Source organism: Procambarus clarkii, chromosome 19, assembly GCF_040958095.1.
Source record: "Procambarus clarkii isolate CNS0578487 chromosome 19, FALCON_Pclarkii_2.0, whole genome shotgun sequence".
In the NCBI taxonomy this organism is placed as follows: Eukaryota; Metazoa; Arthropoda; class Malacostraca; order Decapoda; family Cambaridae; genus Procambarus; species Procambarus clarkii.
The window spans coordinates 22,095,300-22,113,098 of record NC_091168.1 but is presented as its reverse complement, the minus strand read 5'-3'; the positions used below and the strand labels follow the sequence as shown (position 1 = coordinate 22,113,098).

Here is a 17,799-nt window from a genome sequence, read left to right as displayed (position 1 = left end):
GGGAACAGTCATGTGAGGGAAGGTTCTGGTTCCATGCTCATGCAAAGATTTCCACTGCAGGGCAAACAAATGTCTTGCAAAGCCAGCAATACTTCATCCAATGTCCACTCTGTGGAAATGGGATGGAACCGAGATAATCTGTCGGCATGAATGTTTGACACACCCCGCATGTGAACCTTGCAAAGAACCAAAACCCAAAAAGATCAAACCGAGATATTGAAGTGTTCAGCTCCACAGGAAAAAGGACCGAATCTGTCTCCCTCGATACAAGCAATGAACCACTGGGGTCATGTGGTTCATTTGAGGTGTGGCATGTCAAAGTGAAGCTGGTGCTTGAGCTTTGGAGAAAGCCAAATCCTCCTCAGGGTCTTTCACACCACCGCAAACTCACATACCATGCGACAAGCCCGAACAAACGGACCCAATCACTGCCCCTAGGTGGATTGGTGATCGCAGGTCACGAAGCCCCTACCAAAGAATATGGTATCCATGAATACCTTAAGCGATAGGGGAGGATGGTGTCTTCCTGCACTACGCTTTCTGTAGTCTGCGGATTTGCTTCAATACCTCCTGTGGAGCTTGGACTCTCTTCTAACATGGGCCTGGCCCTTTTTCAAGTACAGGTCTGTCTCTGCTTATTGGTTGCAGTATGAAGTCTCAGGCTCATCTTGGCAGGCTGACAGCCCTCTATTTTCCTTTGGGGTTTGGCAAGGGTTCTGTCAGACCTGCTCACTTGACTGCTTTGAGAACTCAATATTCCTGAGCAGGGCTTCATTTGCTTTGTTGTTTGCCCTGGCCTGCCTGTTTGCCCTGGCTTGCCTGTTTGCCCTGGTGCTTTCTAAGAGTGTTGACATGTGGAAGCTTCACGCGTAACTGCCTGTGTTGTCCAGGGGTCCCTTACTGTAGAGAATCACTGGACTCGTTCGCATCTAGCTGTAGTTTTGCGTGTCTGGATCCTCATTGGGGGGCCTTTTAAGCATCTCCATGAGAAAGTCACAGGCATGGGATCTGCACAGAGGAGATATGCAGCCTGCAGTTTCAGCCTTGGTGGCCTTTGCCCAAGATATCATGGAGGAGCAGGTGCAGGACAAGAGTGGGAGTGGTGTTGGGCAGGAATGGGCGAGTGTTGGGTGAGAGGGAGTGGCTGGGTGTTAGTCAGGTGAGAGTTGGGTGGGTGGGTGTCAGGTGGGAAGGGAATAAATATACTCTATAATTTGCAAGAAATTTATAGGAAAACATGAAGATACAATTGCAGTTTTAATTTATTAACACATTTCAATATCTTTACAAGAAAAAAATAAAAAGGAATTACCTATGCTACAATTTTTAACTACAAATTTTAACATGGTATTTTTGCATATATACAAACAATGCTAAGTCATGACTGCACTTATCTAATACACAAAATATACTACTGGTTGACTGTTTCTAATTTTCTTGTGCGAATTAAACCCAGGAGTGATGCGTCTGCTTCTAGTATTGTCATATCTGTAGACGACCCCAGAAATCGTGTAGAAAGTTCAAGTTCCTGTAGTCGAAGACGAACTCTGGCTCCTCTCACAAAACTCCTGAACATGAAGAGTAGTTTCTCTTTATGAAGAGTTAAGTTAAGAGCTAATGTAGTTGAAAAAATCAAGCATTAATTGTAATGACACACTCTTTTCTGGTGTGTTTCCAATAACTGCATGCTTATGTAGAGGCTACACCAAGACTTAAATTCACATATCAGGCCTCTGAGACCCACAAATTCACCTATCAGAATCCAGGATCAGAATTTAGCTCGCTCTACAGAGATGTAGGCTTGGAGAGCGACCCAAAACTGAAAACTAGCAGTGAATGTAAAGAAATGCCTCTTTCAAGATGAAATGGCTTCTCCCTGAGATGACTCCCATCTATTAGGTCACATCAGTTGCAGTGTTATGTTTGGCCTACCAGGGACCAGAGCCAGAACATTAGTCCTACTTCACAGAGGTGAAGAGAACAGGTGACACTCTGCCACCTCATTGAAAAAGCATTCAGAAAGTCAGCACACCTATACAGTAATGAAAATGGGTATGGAAGACAGGCGACCCAAATTTAACAATACCAATATAGGAAGGCATATATAAGAAACAATAAGAGAAAAAGACCTGGGAGTGGAGATAATCCCAACATTAACACTAAAAACTGATGTGAACAGGGTAATTTCAGCAGCATATGGGACATTATCAAACATAAGAATGTCATTTAAGAATCTAAACAATATTTCAAATCCATACACACTGCCTATAGGAGACCATTACTTGAGTATGCAGCTCCAGCAAGGAACCCACACCATGTGAAGCACAAAGAGAAACTTGAGAAAGTTAAGAGGTTTGCAACTAAATTAGTAGCAGAATTGAGAGGTCTCAGCTATGAGGACAGGTTGAGAGAACTCAGTCTTGCAATTTTTTAGGAGAAAAGAAACGGAAGGAATAAGATAACTATGTACAAGATCTTGAGAGGAATAGATAAAGTGGATAAAGGAAAAGGGAGGTTGTAGGAGTGAGGGCTGGGGAGCTCCAGTGTTTTTTAAATTTGGGAGGGATAAACAAGCAATATTACAGTGAAAAAGTGCACACCAGTGAATATCTGGCAAACAGAAACCAAAACAAAGTTAAAGAAACATATTAGAAATACCTAGTGTTTTGAAGGAAATAGTGCGGGGAGCACATGATGACAAAAGCAAAGATGGCCACTGCCATGAGTAGGACAAAACTAAAGGGTATGATTTTGGTGTCTTTGATGAGGAAAAATATTAACATGAGAGGTTTTCACAACAGGTTGGAAAAAATATAGAGTATCATGTGGATATAATTAAGAATTTGAGCAGATGAAATGAAAACTTGGGAAGAAGTCTTCGTAGTGCAGTGGCAAGACACTTGCATCGTGCTTTGCAAGCGATTTGGACTGGGTTCGAATCCTGGCTGGGGAGGATTGACTAGGCAACAATCCTTAACCGTACGCTTCTGTTCACCCAGCAGTGAAAGGGTACCTGGTGGTTGAAAGATCTGGCGGGTCATATTCCAGGGAAAATCAAGATTGCCCAAAATGCTATGCGTGCTAGTGGCATTACAAGAACGTTATAAGAATGTAAGAAGGTTACAACTCTGGAAGACCAAATACTGTATAGGAATTATGTAAGAATAAGAAACTCTAGGAAACTGAAGGAAAAGTCCTAGAGGAGGAAAATAGAGGATTAAAAAGTTAAATTTTGAAGTTAATTAAATTAAATCCAGATGTTAGTGAATACAATAAGTTATGTAAGGAGATTCAACAGTGTGAAGGGCTTTTGTTAGAAAACATGGAAGTGGTTACACAGGACATAGGTAAGTGCAAGGATATGCAGCTGACTCATGCACAAGTGGCCAGAGAAAAAGAAATATTAAAAACAGTTAAGGAAGTGCCCGAGCAGCAACAGGAATCTGTAAGATCTCGACCTAAATCTTTCTGCAAAGAGCCAACACAGTGTGTTGTTGACACTCCAACAAAGCATGAACCGGGACCCTGCCAATACTATGCATTGTATGTAGGCAAATATAAACTATCAGGAAGAACTGATGGAACATGCAAATATAAACACCCAGGAAACTGCAGAAATATTCTAAATACTGTACTGTTATGATCCAGCATACACCAGTATGACTTGATATACACTGTGATCATACCTTAATGATATAATACAGTACAACATTGTATCATTATATATTGATTTTTAATATATCTTTGATACACTGTTATGTATATAGGTTCTATGTATTACTGTACTATGTGACTTGTGTATCACTATCCTATGTATTATTATACATGTATATCTATTAATATGATGTCAAGTGAATTAGGCTACTGTTGGTTGATTGATACAGTATTGCTATACTGTACTTTGTATTGTGAGGATATATACTCATAGGCTGGGTTATGAGATCATGTTGTGTTATAGCATATTATACTTGTACAGTATTATTGTATAACTATGTATTAATGAATATTATTTTAGAGAAGCTACTACTAGGCTAAATTCATTTGAATCCTCCTTTTCCCCTCCCCACCCCCCCTCCACTTGCTTGGCTGCTGAGATTAAGTACTGTTGCCTCTTATTGTTTGACTTTGGTAGGGCTGGTACTGCTTGCATTCAGTGTCGACACGACGGAATCCGTTTTGTAAGTTGGTCCAAGCGTCTTTTCATCTCCAGCCTCCTCATGCTCCTCCTGAGTCATCCTGGTCACTTTATCTGATTGTTTTTTCTCTCCTCGCCTTGGTTTATGGTTTCCATTTTGGCTCAAGTTGTGTTTTAAGGCTGTCTTGTTTAAGTTTTTATGGCTCTCACCCCTGGTTGTAGGGTTGGGGAGCTTCAGGCCCTTTTCTAAAGGTGAGTTCTGTTCCTTTGGCCCTTATGGGCAGTTTGTTTTGTTGGCAGCTTTCTCCTTTCTGACAAAGAATTAGTCGATGGGCTTCCACAGCGGTCCCTTGGCGATTGCCACTTTGTTGGTTCTGCTGGGGGGTGCATCATTTGTTGTGTTCAGCAGCGGCCCTTTTGCCATTACCTGTGTGCCTCTGGTTCTGCCTCAATGGATGCTTTTGTTGCTTGACCTAATTACCTTGGTTCCCTGCTCCAAGTCTCGTATTTCTCAGGTCATCTGCAATGTCATTAAATCTAGGCAGCTTGCAGTCTACTCTCGAGCCCGTGAAGTTCACAAATATTTGGCTTTGGCTGCAGTCTTCTCTAACATGGTATGAGATCATATTTAGGATCGGGGGTTTTGGCATTCTACCAGGGTACTGGTGGCCCAATATTTAGTTAATGTCCTTGATCCCAGTTGGTTGAATGTTGCCTTCGGCCATGTCTCCCAGCCTGGTTTCCTCTTCTTTTTCCTAGTGTCTGCTGCCAATCTACCTCCTGGGTAAGTCCTATTTTTGTTCCCTGTGGTTGGCTTTAGGGAGACACCAGAGGGGCTACCCACCAGAAACCCAGCGTTAAATATAATGAAACGCCTCTTTCTGGAAGAGCCCACCAGGGCTACCTGATTTTATTCCCTTTACGTTCATCACTACTGTATATCGTGCGTTATTCATCAGCTCCAGAACCGAGGTGGTTAGCCGACTATGGGCAGGGGCCGGGTTGTCTGGTGGCAGTAATCAGTACTACAAGTTTCAAGCTAGTGTGTGAATTGTTTGTGGAGCTGTTTGGTAGTTTTGAGGCTTCTTCTCCAATTATCTGTAAAGCTTCACTGACTTTCAGGAGGCTATTCTGGTGGGGAGGCAGATTGTCACGTGAATACTACTTCCATGCCATTTCATAAGGGGTCTCATGAGTTTTTCACATCCAGCATGCCGGATGTGAAAAAACAGCATTTAAATTTCATTTTAAAATTAAAAGGCAGCATTTCAAGTTATTTATAAAGAAAAAATTACAAACGCTGTACTTACGCTGGGTTTCGTTGCGGTCTCAAGCAAACACAGTAAAACTTGCTCCCAAAGTCAATATAAAGGTCATCTCCAACTACATGGAAAATGGTGCCCTCGACCACTTTGCCTTGAGGATCGCCCAACTGTAAATTAAACAATTAATTATAAATAAAGCATCGAATGGATCAAAATGCCTCTTCCTGTTCACCACATCAGTGGTTCTCCTTAGCCTAAGCACCGGACCTTACCAGGCCACTGCTAGTATATCAGGCTTCGAGCCCCACAAGATCAAAACCTTACAAATTGTTTGGTCCCAAAAATATTGGGTAGTGTTCAGAGGGATACATGGGAAAACAACATCCAAATCTTACCCCCTGTAAACTTGGGACTCAACTCCTGGGGAAGCAAAGATGTGGCCAAAGGCATAAAACCCAGAGGAAACCCTTAAAAAACACTGAAAAACACACCTGTGGTACATCTATTCAGAGCCATGAAAGCATACCCAAATAATAAATGAACACCCCTAAAGCCAAAGGGAAGGAAAAAATAACGACCGAGGATGGAGTGAAGGAATGGTGCTCAATTACTGCATAATAAATTGAGATTTGCTCACCCAGTGAGCTCCCTGCACCTTATTTAGGGGTTGACAATTTGCAAGGTTACTTAGCCTTCTGGGGCTCAAAGCAGCTCAGAGCCTGGTGACTCTGGTGACAACTAGCAGTGACCAGGAAGGTCTAGTGTACTCACCTAGTTGTGCTTGCAGGGCTCTAAGAGCCAGCTTCGGCTCTTAGGTCTCGCCTCTCAACTGTTAATCAATCCTATTTTAGTTAATCAATCAATTCTAATTTAGGTTTAGGAATTAGAAACAACATACCTGCATGAGTTTAGAATTCCTCAGAAGGGTGACAAATGACTTGGGAGGTTGAACATCTCTCTCATCCTCGGAAGGTCTAGTGTCCTGAGTATATTTTGCAAAAGCTTTCGCAAACCCGCCAGATTCAATCTTTACATTATCTTTTGATATATCGCTGGTACTTTGACCAGACTCTCCAGTAGGAACCGATGAACAATATCTGCCGATAAAGGGAGTACAGACTCGGGTTGTCAGGAAAACACCACTCCGTCTTATGGAGGCCGCCATTGTTGTTATGATCTGTGTACCTCAGGAGTTAAACGAGGATATCTTGCTAAATAAAATAGTCCCCTGAAAATTATTTAAATTTTACTTAGTAATTATAAAATTTTATTATAATTGTATTCATTTGTTATTTATTTAAATTGATCTTTGGTAATTAACGTATTTTTTGTAAAGTGTTAGTTTTAAGTATAGGTGCTCATATAACACCACCGTACATTATAAGTACATAGATAAAATGTTTCAAGTACCTTATTGATCCTATAAAGCTAAATCCAGGATCTTATAGAGATGAGTTGACCTCGCTACTTGCTCCTGTAAACTCGAGAGTTGTGTTTAGGTTGGCCACTTATGGCTTGCTACTGTGATACAAACTCGACCCAGTCAGTTGAAGGAATGGCTTCACATAATGCTAAAAGCTGTTTAGAATTTTTCAAGCAAATAGGTCGATTAAAGGTAAGATTGACGATTTCTTAATATTGGTTAGGTTAAGAAAGCCATACCCAATATGTGACAAATTTAGTCCTAATATGATACGATTATATGATTTAACAGTCGAGTACTAATCCATTCAACAGCAATTCCAAGATGATAGGGTCGTCCCAGGAAGACTTGTTCAAGGTCTGTGAACATTCTAAAATGTTCATTGCAGAGTACCCTATGTGTTACAGGAAGGTAGTCCTTGAAGTCTACCTGAGGCAACCAGACAGGTGTTTGTGATGGTGTGTCATCACTGTTTGAATCTCGGAAATCCGCACAAAACTTAATGTTTCTTTTTGCCCACACCCAGCTACTGTATTCACTTATTCTCTCCCCCTAGTTTTGCAGTTTGCTTCTTTTAAATCAATGATTTGAGCAATGGTTTCTTAGCTTAGTTGCTTTGTAGATGACATAACAAATGTCATACCATACAAACTCCAAATAAGTGTAAAAAAAAAAAACATACAGTACATCACAGTACTGGTTGAAGTCATGACTTGCACAAGATTTGTATTGAAGTGAGGGAGAGTTGCACAAATTATCAGCCTCACTCTCTCATCCCAGCCTATCTGGGTCCAGCAGCAGGACAAGTCGAGATGGCAGGAGATATATTAGGATGCAGTGGATGGCCAGCAGTGTTCTTCGTGTTTCACTGCACACTTATTGCACTCCACAACTCTTTGCTGAGCCTTTTCCTGCCTGCTGAACCATTCTGGTGGGTTCCTCCACGTAGTCAGCCGGGTTCTGTCTTCGCATGCGTAGGTAGAGAAGCCTTAGTTCACCAAGGGCCTCAAACCTTCAGCTACCCTCGCCTGGTTTTGCCTGCCAGTTGAAGTGGTTTACCGGGGTGTGGCCGTTGTTGCCTGCAAACAGCTACTAAGAGCCATAAGTGAGAGTTAGTGGAGGTGGTGGGACCAAAGCAGACAAACCACTCGAAGGTGCGACTGTTCCCTGTCAGAGGTACTACCCCTTACTGACACCCCAGATACCCCCATATATAATATTGTCATTATGAATAGTAAAATATTTTAAAAGTTGGATAGAAAAGAAGTATCAAAGATGGCATATATTTTTTCTAGGCATACATTTGTTAATTGTAATTGATCAATATCAGTTGAAATGATAAAAATACAGTACAATAATTAATTTTACCTATTCACTCTTTTCAGCATATGAAAAGAACTGGATGGGTTCTTCGTAATGTCAGTGAACCTGAAACTATATCTGGTCACATGTACCGGATGGCCATTATATCATTTCTTCTTGACGAGAATGATAATGTGAACAGAGATAGGTGAGAGTTTGTTGTTTGCACTAATACTTTGCTTGTACACCTCTCATATGTGCTTACAAATGAGATGTATATTTATTATACTGCAGTACAGTATATGTTAATGCATATTCTTATAGATAATCTATACATATTTATATACTGTACTGTATTGTAATTAGTACTGTATATTGTATTTATATGCAATGCAGTTTTCATGTGAGAAAGATTAATCAACACACTAATGCATGATTATAAATATGGTATAATCAAAATTCTGAATTTCTCTGTTGGATCATCATTCTGTAGGAGAAAATCATTTGAGGTGACTTGAACCAGCATTCTAGTGATTCCCAGGCACTCGCTTTAACCCACTCGCCCATGAATAGAACAAAAGCAGCTGGTTCAAGTCGCCTCATTGCTTCAAATGAAATTAAATTGTATGTTCGATATAAAGACTGATGTGTTGGGAAAATACATTCACAAATACGTACACGGTCCAGACCTGAACTCTGTGGGACATTTCACTCTGAAAAGGCTTGCCAAGCAGTCAAAACCATTCACTAGAGTCACCGTGTCGCAATTAAGTGCCACAAAATGCAAGTCAGTTAAGTACACAAGATAAATGCTGCAATTTATTCAATTATGTGAATGTCAATCTGCCTTGACTGTATGTAGTCCAGTTCGTGGAAACAGCAGAACCTTACTTAAGTGAGCAGCCAAGTAGAATTGCTATAAAAAATATATAAATAAATAAATTCTTATTTTTCAGAGTCATGAAGATATCACTGGTTCATGACATGGCAGAAAGTACAGTGGGTGACCTCACTCCACATTGTGGGGTCTCGGAGGAAGACAAACACAAACAAGAAGTGGCAGCTATGGAGCATTTCATAACCTTGGTTGGAGAAAAAGCAGGAAATGAAATGTTTAATTTGTTTATGGTATTTATAAATGCTGTTGTGATGAGAATATACTATGTAGTATCATTTTATGCTAAATATAATTTGTACATGAATGTGTGTAGCTTGTCGATGAAAGGAATCCTGTGGATGTTTTGCCATGGTCCCATAAGCCAAGAATCAATGCTGTCACCCCATTCATTTATATATTTGCTGGCCAGACCTAGTGTTGCTTAACCTGCCTTTGAGTGAAATGTAAATTATCCACAGCACCATGTTGGTTTGTCATGTTTTGCATTTTAAGACAGTTGGTCATTGGAAAACCTTCCTTAAACATCTCTGTAAATTATGACCTATAATTCAATTTAAGTAGGTTTCCCAAATTTGGCCAATTTCTTGCAGACTTGCTGAAAAGTGAAAACCCTTTTGACTTTCCGAATAGTTAGTTTCCCCTAATCCCAAATCCACAAAAAAAAAGATCTGCAAGTTACAAAATTCAGAAGAATTGGATGAAACACTTAATTTTTTTATGGCGGGACTCCCCAGTGGATCTATAAAGCTATCGTGCTGAGATTGCCATGTACACAAAAAAAAAAGTCACATCAGTTGCGGAACATTCTATTTGGCCTGCCGGGGACCAGAACCAGAACCTGGCCTCCCCTTACATTGGTGCAAGGTGCGGGTGACAATCCACCACCCCACTGGAAAAAATCTCCAGAAAGTCAGCAAAGCATTACAGACAACTGGAGGGTTCACGGAAAACAAAACCTTAAAATCAACGGACAGCTCCGCAAAAAGTTGGAATTCGCCAACACCCCCAATTCCAGGTCCCTAAACACCAACCAGGGTAACTCGGGTGCATCCAACCCGGTACACAACCCAGATCCCTGCAATCTGGTAAAACTAACACGCAAATCGGTCACTGCGTGGTAAGGTCTAACTTCATCAGGAAGGTCACAAAAAAGAGCTATATGGAGAGAGCAAACCCCATGGGACTCGGAGTCGAAGGTGTCACTGACCAACAGGCAGAAGAAATTAATGTCACCACTTGGCATAGATGATAAGCAACCCTCAAACTCACAAAGAGTGAGAATAGGTGTGGGGGAATATCCTTAGGACCACCAGACCTGCATGAGATTTCCAGGACCTGAAGGGGAAACCTAAGCAGGGTACCCAGGCACTGGGATTGCTGTGCTGGACCTAAAAGTAAGCCGACACAGCCTGGGCAATACGGGAGTGAAGCCTGACCTTGACATGCTGAGAGAAACGGTATTATATTCAAGGTAGCATAGTTTGACATATTGTTGCATTTTCTATTTATTTGGAGATATTATGCTGTGTGTGTGTGTATGTATGTATGTATATATATGTATATATATATGTATATATGTACTTTAGACTTGTAATGAGGTCCTCCCTAGGTCAAACTACTGACTTTTTCAGAATGCAACCCCACAACAGTTGCCTAACTTCCAGGCATCTATTTACTGCTAGGTGAATAGGCATTAGGTGAAAGGAAACATGACCAACCTTTTCTGTCCCACCCAGAGATCGAATCCTGGATCCCCGATTGTAAGTCGGGAACATAGCCACTGTATTACCCATGATTCGCCTCTCCAGGTGTTTATTCCTGTCATCCTACAGTTTAAGGACCTTGTTGGTACTGACAGCTTGGTATGCAAGCTTGCTTAAATGTGTAACACCAGTTGTTGATCACAACTTGAGTAAAGAAACAAAAATTGATCTCATTCAGCCGCCTGTGGTAAATGCTAGTGTTTACTACAAGTTAATTGTTCACCAATGGTCGTGCTGTGTGTGGTTACAGCTGGGCCAGTTTCTTACCTGTAGAGCAGAGGTGCACCGATACCAATATTTTATTAATCTATATAAATACTGTACTCCAATATGTACTATATTATAAAAAAGACTGATCCAGTACTTTGATAATGATATTTAATATTTTTTGTCAGATATATATTTGAACTATACCGACCTATGTACAAAAGTAAATATCAAAGTGCAGTATACAGTATTGGCTGAAATAATACCAATACTAATACAACAAAAATAGGTTAATATGCCTGATGATAATCCATTGGCACACCTCAAAAAATTAATATAAAATCCTCTAATATTTATAAATTTATTATCCAATATATGTTTGTGTCCCCATGTACAACATTATGTATTGTCTTTAAATAAGTTACCATTTTCAGGAATATGAAGAACAGAAAACACCAGAGGCAAAGCTTGTAAAAGATTTGGATAAATTTGACATGATCTTGCAAGCTTTTGAGTATGAGACAAGTCAGGATCGAAAAGGATCACTGGAAGAATTTTTCAAGTCAACTGAAGGCCAGTTTACCCACCCTAAGGTACAGCAGTGGGTTGAAGAATTATACAAACAAAGAAGTAAAACGCTTAATGAACCCGATGAATGCTCGTAATTTAACTAGTAATTGCTTTGTTGTTAAAGCAAACTGTGGTACTGTTTTGTATTCTATGACTCGAAAACCTTTGCTTTTTTTTGTTGTTGTTTTACGTAGGTATGTTTATTTTCCTTTTTATAATGAATTTTTTTCCAATCACTGTTTGGTATGTTTCCTAATAAGTGAAGAGATTGTAAAAGCCCATTCCTTAGCCATTTCAAAACAAGTAATAATCAATAATAAGATCATTACTTCAAGGATATTGGCTCTTGATAATTTTCTCATAGATGAAAAAGACCATAAATTGCTTGATTCTGATTCAGATGTGATTTTTTTTCTACAAAGAATGACTCGACACATGGCTAAGAGAAAACATTTCATCTAGTCCATGTCAATAAGAAAGATAAGCATATTAGTAAAAAATGTAATTTATTCACAATAGTGGTGTTCCTATAATTAAATTAAGTCATGACCTTTATTTTATTATTAATCCTATCAGATTTGTGGCAATCATTGGTGAAATTCAGCAAATATGTGTATACTGTACAATAGTTTTGTGCTGGTAAACTAATATAGGTCCTTGAAAATTGCACAACTAGCTGTTTTCTTGTCTTTATGAATAAATGAATTATGCAACTTGATCCTGCAGTCACACCAGACTTCTACATAATAAAACTGCTGTTATTTAGCCACATCTACTTTAGCATCCAAGAAACAGCAACTAAACTAAAAAAAAATTAATAAAATTAACTTTTATACAAGTACAGTACTGTACAGTATGGAGAAATACAAAGGATACTAGAATTACAAAGGAATAAAGGAAGGGGGGGAAAAAAGTTTGCATTGGTATCTGAAGAATACACCTCTTCAACTATTTTTGTCAAGAACAGAGTTCATAAGTCAAGTAAATTTACTATGACATCATTTGTGCACTTTTGTAAATAGCAGACCATTGGAAAACTTGCTAAAAGCCGAGTAAGTCACTGGAATACTTGATGAATGTAGTACAGTGCAGAACAGGTTCCCAGAAGGCTTGTCCAAGGCAAGTTCAGTCATGGTCATTGTAAGGAACAGAACACGGAAGGCTTGGCACTTGATATGACATTTGTCTCCTGCAGTAGTAAATCCCAACTATAAAATCATAACATGTCCTACACGTTTATCAACTCACATTTACCAGTCGGCCTCAGTTATGACAACAATAAACACACATTATCAACATGGATATGAGGTAATAGACATGACTGACCTTAGCTAAGATAGCACTGGTGATGCTGACCAGAGCTTGCTCAATATTGGTCCCTGTCACGTCAGACACTTCGAGAAATTTAATACCAGCCTCGTCTGCCAGCTCCTTCCCTCTTTGCCATGTCACCTGCAGTATAGATAAGTTATTCATGTTTACTAATTGCTAACTACTTTTTCAGAATTCAAGAATTCAGAAAACCTTCAGATTTGCCAACTGAAAAGGATTATAATTTTTAAGTATGGTAGTGATACATCTTTCTACATAATTTTTGAAGTACAGTACAAAATTGTCCGAGTCAGGCCAGCTAACATGTCAGTTGCTTAATTGGTAAGGTATTAAAGTACTGTATAACCAATTCATTCTTTCAGAGTAAAAGCATCATTAATAACCTGTCTATCATCCCCTTGGTAGTGTCCTTTGTTCCCAAGTAGCATCACCACCATCTTGCCGAATCCTCCCTGCTCCCGTAGCCTCCATAACCTGTATAAAAATACCATAGTATAGCAAACATGGGTCATTAACATGTCCCCTGGTCTAGTTTAGAAACTCGCATAGAGTATTTCCTTTTCATTTCCAATTTGGTCCTTCTGTCTGGTCTAGTCTAATTACCTTAATGGATACAGACATTTTCTTACTGATGTGGTTATATTGTGGTTTTAGTTGTTTATCTGGTGGAGTCACTTGTGGGTTTGTGAAAGTATCTCGAGATGGCTCCCAACATTTATGTCACATCAGCCGTAGAGTTCTTAAACCTAACAAAGAATAGTCAGGACCTGGCCCCCTCAAAGAGGTGCACAGAAAAATTACATTGTCACTTCGCCGGAGAAGACATCCAGAAAGTCGGCGAACTAAAAAAGACAACTGGTGAGTTCTGAAGCCCACAATCCACCTAAGGAATTCTCCCAACTACTGTATGTAAAAAAACAAATTCCTCTCAGCTGGGGACTAGCCTTGTGTTCTCACCTAGTAAGAACGTGTGTGTGTTTGAATTGAAGGAGAAACAAAAACTGCTGTACTCACATAAGCTGTGTGTGTGTGTGGGTGCACTCACCTAGTTGTGCTTGTGCGGATTGAACTTCAGCTCTTTGGTCTTGCCTTTCAACTGTCAACCGGTGTACAGATTCCTGACTTATCAATCATTTTATATGATATCTACATTTTAAATTCTGAATGGAGTCTGCCTTCACTACATCACGTACTAATGCATTCCATTTGTTAACTACTCTGCTAAAAACGTTCTTTTTAATATCTCTATGGCTCATCTGGGTACTCAGTTTCCACCTGTGTTCCCTTTTACGTGTGCCCCCTGTGTTAAATAAATTGTCATTATTTACCCTATCAATTCCTCTGAGAATCTTGTATGTGCACTATCCACTCAGCCACGAGGCCCCTGTGTGTGTATTTACTATATTTGTGTCTGCAGAAAGGAGCTATTCAGCTTTTGGGCCCCACCTTTGTAGCCAATCTATTTTTCCTATATTATGTCTACTACATATATTTCTCTCCTAACACACACATCCCAGGAAGCAGGTCCCCAGGTTCAACTCCCAGGTATCTATTTACTGATAGATGAACAGGTGCATCAAGGTGAAAGAAACTGCCCATTTATTTTCGCTGGGAATAGAACCCGGGCCATTCGGACTACGAGCCCCGAGCGCTGTCCACTCAGCTGTGAGCCCCCCCCTGTTTGTGTCTGTCTGCCTGCCTGCCTGTGTGCCATGTCTGCTTTCGTGCGTTTACGCACATGCAGCATTCTTTCAAGTAACACAAGTTACTGAAACAACTTTATCATGTGTTCATGCGTCATGTTCTCATGTGCTATCTACATGTACAAAACTTTGTTCCTAAATGCTAATCTTGATCTGAAACTTTTCTTTGATGTAATAGAACCCATGAGCACCACACCAGAAATAAATTTATCTTTGATATCCCCAGTCAGACTAAATCTGTGCAAACACTCCATGCAAATTAAAGGGCCGTCATTAGAACTCACTCCCTGATGAATTAAAAAATTGTCCAACCCATGTCCTGTTCAAAAGTAAAATCAAAAGGTACCTAATTTCATCCTTATAGTTTCGTACCTTGTGCTTCAAACTCCCACTGTATCTTATACTACCCACTTCCCCAATATTAGGACAGTACTTAAGACATATCCTTATCAGTGTAATCACCTATGTCAACTTATATTGTAGTTATTTGATATAAAACATTGCTACAATGTACCCTTTCATCTTACCTGATATGTTAGATTAAGGACCTGCCCAAAGCGCTATGCGTGTTAATGGCTTTGCATGAATGTAAAAATACCTATCTTATGTAATCTCACCAATCCATTGTACCATCTTGCAAATAAATTATTATGATTATTATCATCAATTTCTTAAACCATTGAGATTATCTAAACGTAATATGAGCACACATTAGAGATAGAACAAATGAAAATAGAGAAACGTTGCAGTAAATGATTTACCAGCGTCGGGCACTGTCGTAGCTGGTCTCGTGGGTGACGTCGTAGACGAGGAGGACGCCCCTGGGGCCCTGGCGGGGTCGCTGCTGGTGGCGGAGGGAGTGTCCCAGCCCGCCTCCCACAGTTGCAACCTTACTGTTCTCCTGCCAAACTTTACGTCACGTACTCGGAATGGGAAACCTGTCAACACACCCCACAGGCTTAATTCACTCATCTCTAAGGCATTTGGGCTTTAATTTCCAATGTGTTTATAGTCAATAAACTATATATTTGTTTAACTTTCACCTCATTATCATATTCATATATGATATTGATAGTATATTATTAAAAGAACAGGATCAGGTTACCGTGATTAATGTGGGTACAGTGTTTGTATTTGTTACCTAATCACAATTATGTATTAATGGACGTTAATATTTTTTTGACTGTTTCCGGCCCATATATATACTACCCAGGGGAACTCCTTGAACTTGGGGAACTCCAAATTCAAGTCAATTTTGATGGTTCCTATTTATATTAACAAATATATAATTTAATAATAATAATTCGTTGTGTTGGGGGACAAGCAGCCAGTGCATATACATGTTAGTCTTATATCGAGGTCAAGTGGTTGGGCACCATTCCTTTCCGCCGTCCCATCCCAAGTCCTCATCTTGATCCGTTCCAAATGCTATATAGTCGTTTAGATTATGCAGTTCAGTTTTGGTCGCCGTATTATAGAATGGATATAAATTCACTTGAACGTGTCCAATGTAGGATGACTAAGTTAATTCCCCAAATTAGAAATCTTTCATATGAAGAAAGATTAACAAAGCTTAAGTTGCATTCACTGGAAAGGCGAAGAGTTAGGGGTGACATGATAGAGGTTTACAAGTGGATGAATGGACATAACAGGGGGGGATATTAATAGGGTATTAAAAATATCAACACGAAACAATGGGTATAAATTGGATAAGTTTAGATTTAGGAAAGACTTAGGTAAATACTGGTTCGGTAACAGGGTTGTTGATTTGTGGAACCAATTGCCGCGTAACGTGGTGGAGGTGGGGTCCCTCGATTGTTTCAAGCGCGGGTTGGACAAGTATATGAGTGGGATTGGGTGGTTATAGATAGGAGCTGCCTCGTATGGGCCAATAGGCCTTCTGCAGTTACCTTGGTTCTTATGTTCTTTCCCCCATGCTCATAGTTCCCTTGCCTTCTGAATAGTAACTATTTTGCAGGTGATCATGAACAGGAGACTGGGAAAGTGTATAGCGAACAATACACACACTCATATACACACACATGCAACAAAATCACATACAGCACATGTGTGTGTGTCAATGAAGAAAATATCTTTCAAAATTATAGAAATAGCTTCCTACAACAACGATATGAAAATCTAATTCAAAGTTCTAGTATGTTACATAAGAACATACGAACAAAGGTAAATGCAGAAGGCCTATTGGCCCATACGAGGCAGCTTTTGTTTATTGTATTGTATGTTTATTGAGACAAGAAAGAAATACATCTCAAAGGGATAGAGTAGCTTAGGCTATTTCTACCCCCCCCCCCCCCCCCACCCACCAAAAAAAAATCTAATTTTTCGTGATAGAAACACCTATCCAGTTAACACAATAGAATCAACTGGTTAAATCAACTAAAGACGATCAAAACCTAAGTATGAACCCATATAATTACCAATCGTCGACACGAAGGGTTCCTTGCGGCTCGTATCCTCCTCGAATTTGGTCAATAAACTGCTCTTGCCGACCCCAGCGTCCCCAATGAGCACAACTTTAAAGAAATAATGATAGGGTCTGGACATGGCCGGTAGATGTGTGTGTGTGAATGAGGAGGCTTCCCAACCCTCCGTTAACCTGCATGGATGATAAGAATGATAACGCAATGATACTGAATTGCACACATGCCTGTGTCACTCTCAACACGGCCGGAATTTCACTATGTTTGCATGCCTCAGCGGGTTACAAATATATACAACCAATATGACAGATGAAATACTAATCAAATAATGTAAAAGAGGATGGCTAATTTGTTCTTAATTTATTTATTTATTTATTTATTTATTTATTTATTTATTTATTCATTCATTTATTTACTTACATGCTAGAAGGTACATTGGGTTTGTGAGAGTTCATAGCATTGGTGTTCTAGAAAGTTCAAGTTCAAGTATGTTTATTGAGACAAGAAAAAAAATACATCTCAAAGGGATAAGAACATAACATAGGACATAACAATAACGTCCTTATAACATAGGACATAACAAATGGGATATTAATAGGGTATTAAAAGTATCAACACAAGACAGAACACGAAACAATGGGTATAAATTGGATAAGTTTAGATTTAGGAAAGACGTGGGTAAATACTGGTTCGGTAACAGGGTTGATGTTTTGTGAAACCAATTACCGCGTAACGTGGTGGAGGTTGGGTCCCTCGATTA

General features: G+C 39.7%; 2 protein-coding genes and 1 pseudogene across 2 annotated transcripts; 1 reads left to right on the top strand and 2 right to left on the bottom strand.

Annotated features, from left to right (window-relative positions):
- Positions 1–1,293: 1,293 nt before the first annotated feature.
- LOC138366229 (small ribosomal subunit protein bS1m-like) lies at positions 1,294–6,590 on the bottom strand. Its single transcript, XM_069327140.1, has 3 exons — positions 6,299–6,590; positions 5,446–5,567; positions 1,294–1,568 (listed from the first exon to the last, which is right to left on the bottom strand). Exons 1-3 carry the CDS (start codon positions 6,563–6,565, stop codon positions 1,412–1,414), a joined length of 546 nt encoding a protein of 181 aa, XP_069183241.1. The 5' UTR covers positions 6,566–6,590; the 3' UTR covers positions 1,294–1,411.
- Positions 6,591–6,827: 237 nt separating this feature from the next.
- LOC138366227 (5'-deoxynucleotidase HDDC2-like) lies at positions 6,828–12,113 on the top strand. The gene is made up of 4 exons (XM_069327139.1): positions 6,828–7,015; positions 8,209–8,333; positions 9,082–9,253; positions 11,428–12,113. Exons 1-4 carry the CDS (start codon positions 6,911–6,913, stop codon positions 11,656–11,658), a joined length of 633 nt encoding a protein of 210 aa, XP_069183240.1. The 5' UTR covers positions 6,828–6,910; the 3' UTR covers positions 11,659–12,113.
- On the bottom strand, positions 11,748–17,217 carry LOC138366228 (ras-related protein Rab-8B-like; annotated as a pseudogene).
- Positions 17,218–17,799: the final 582 nt, after the last annotated feature.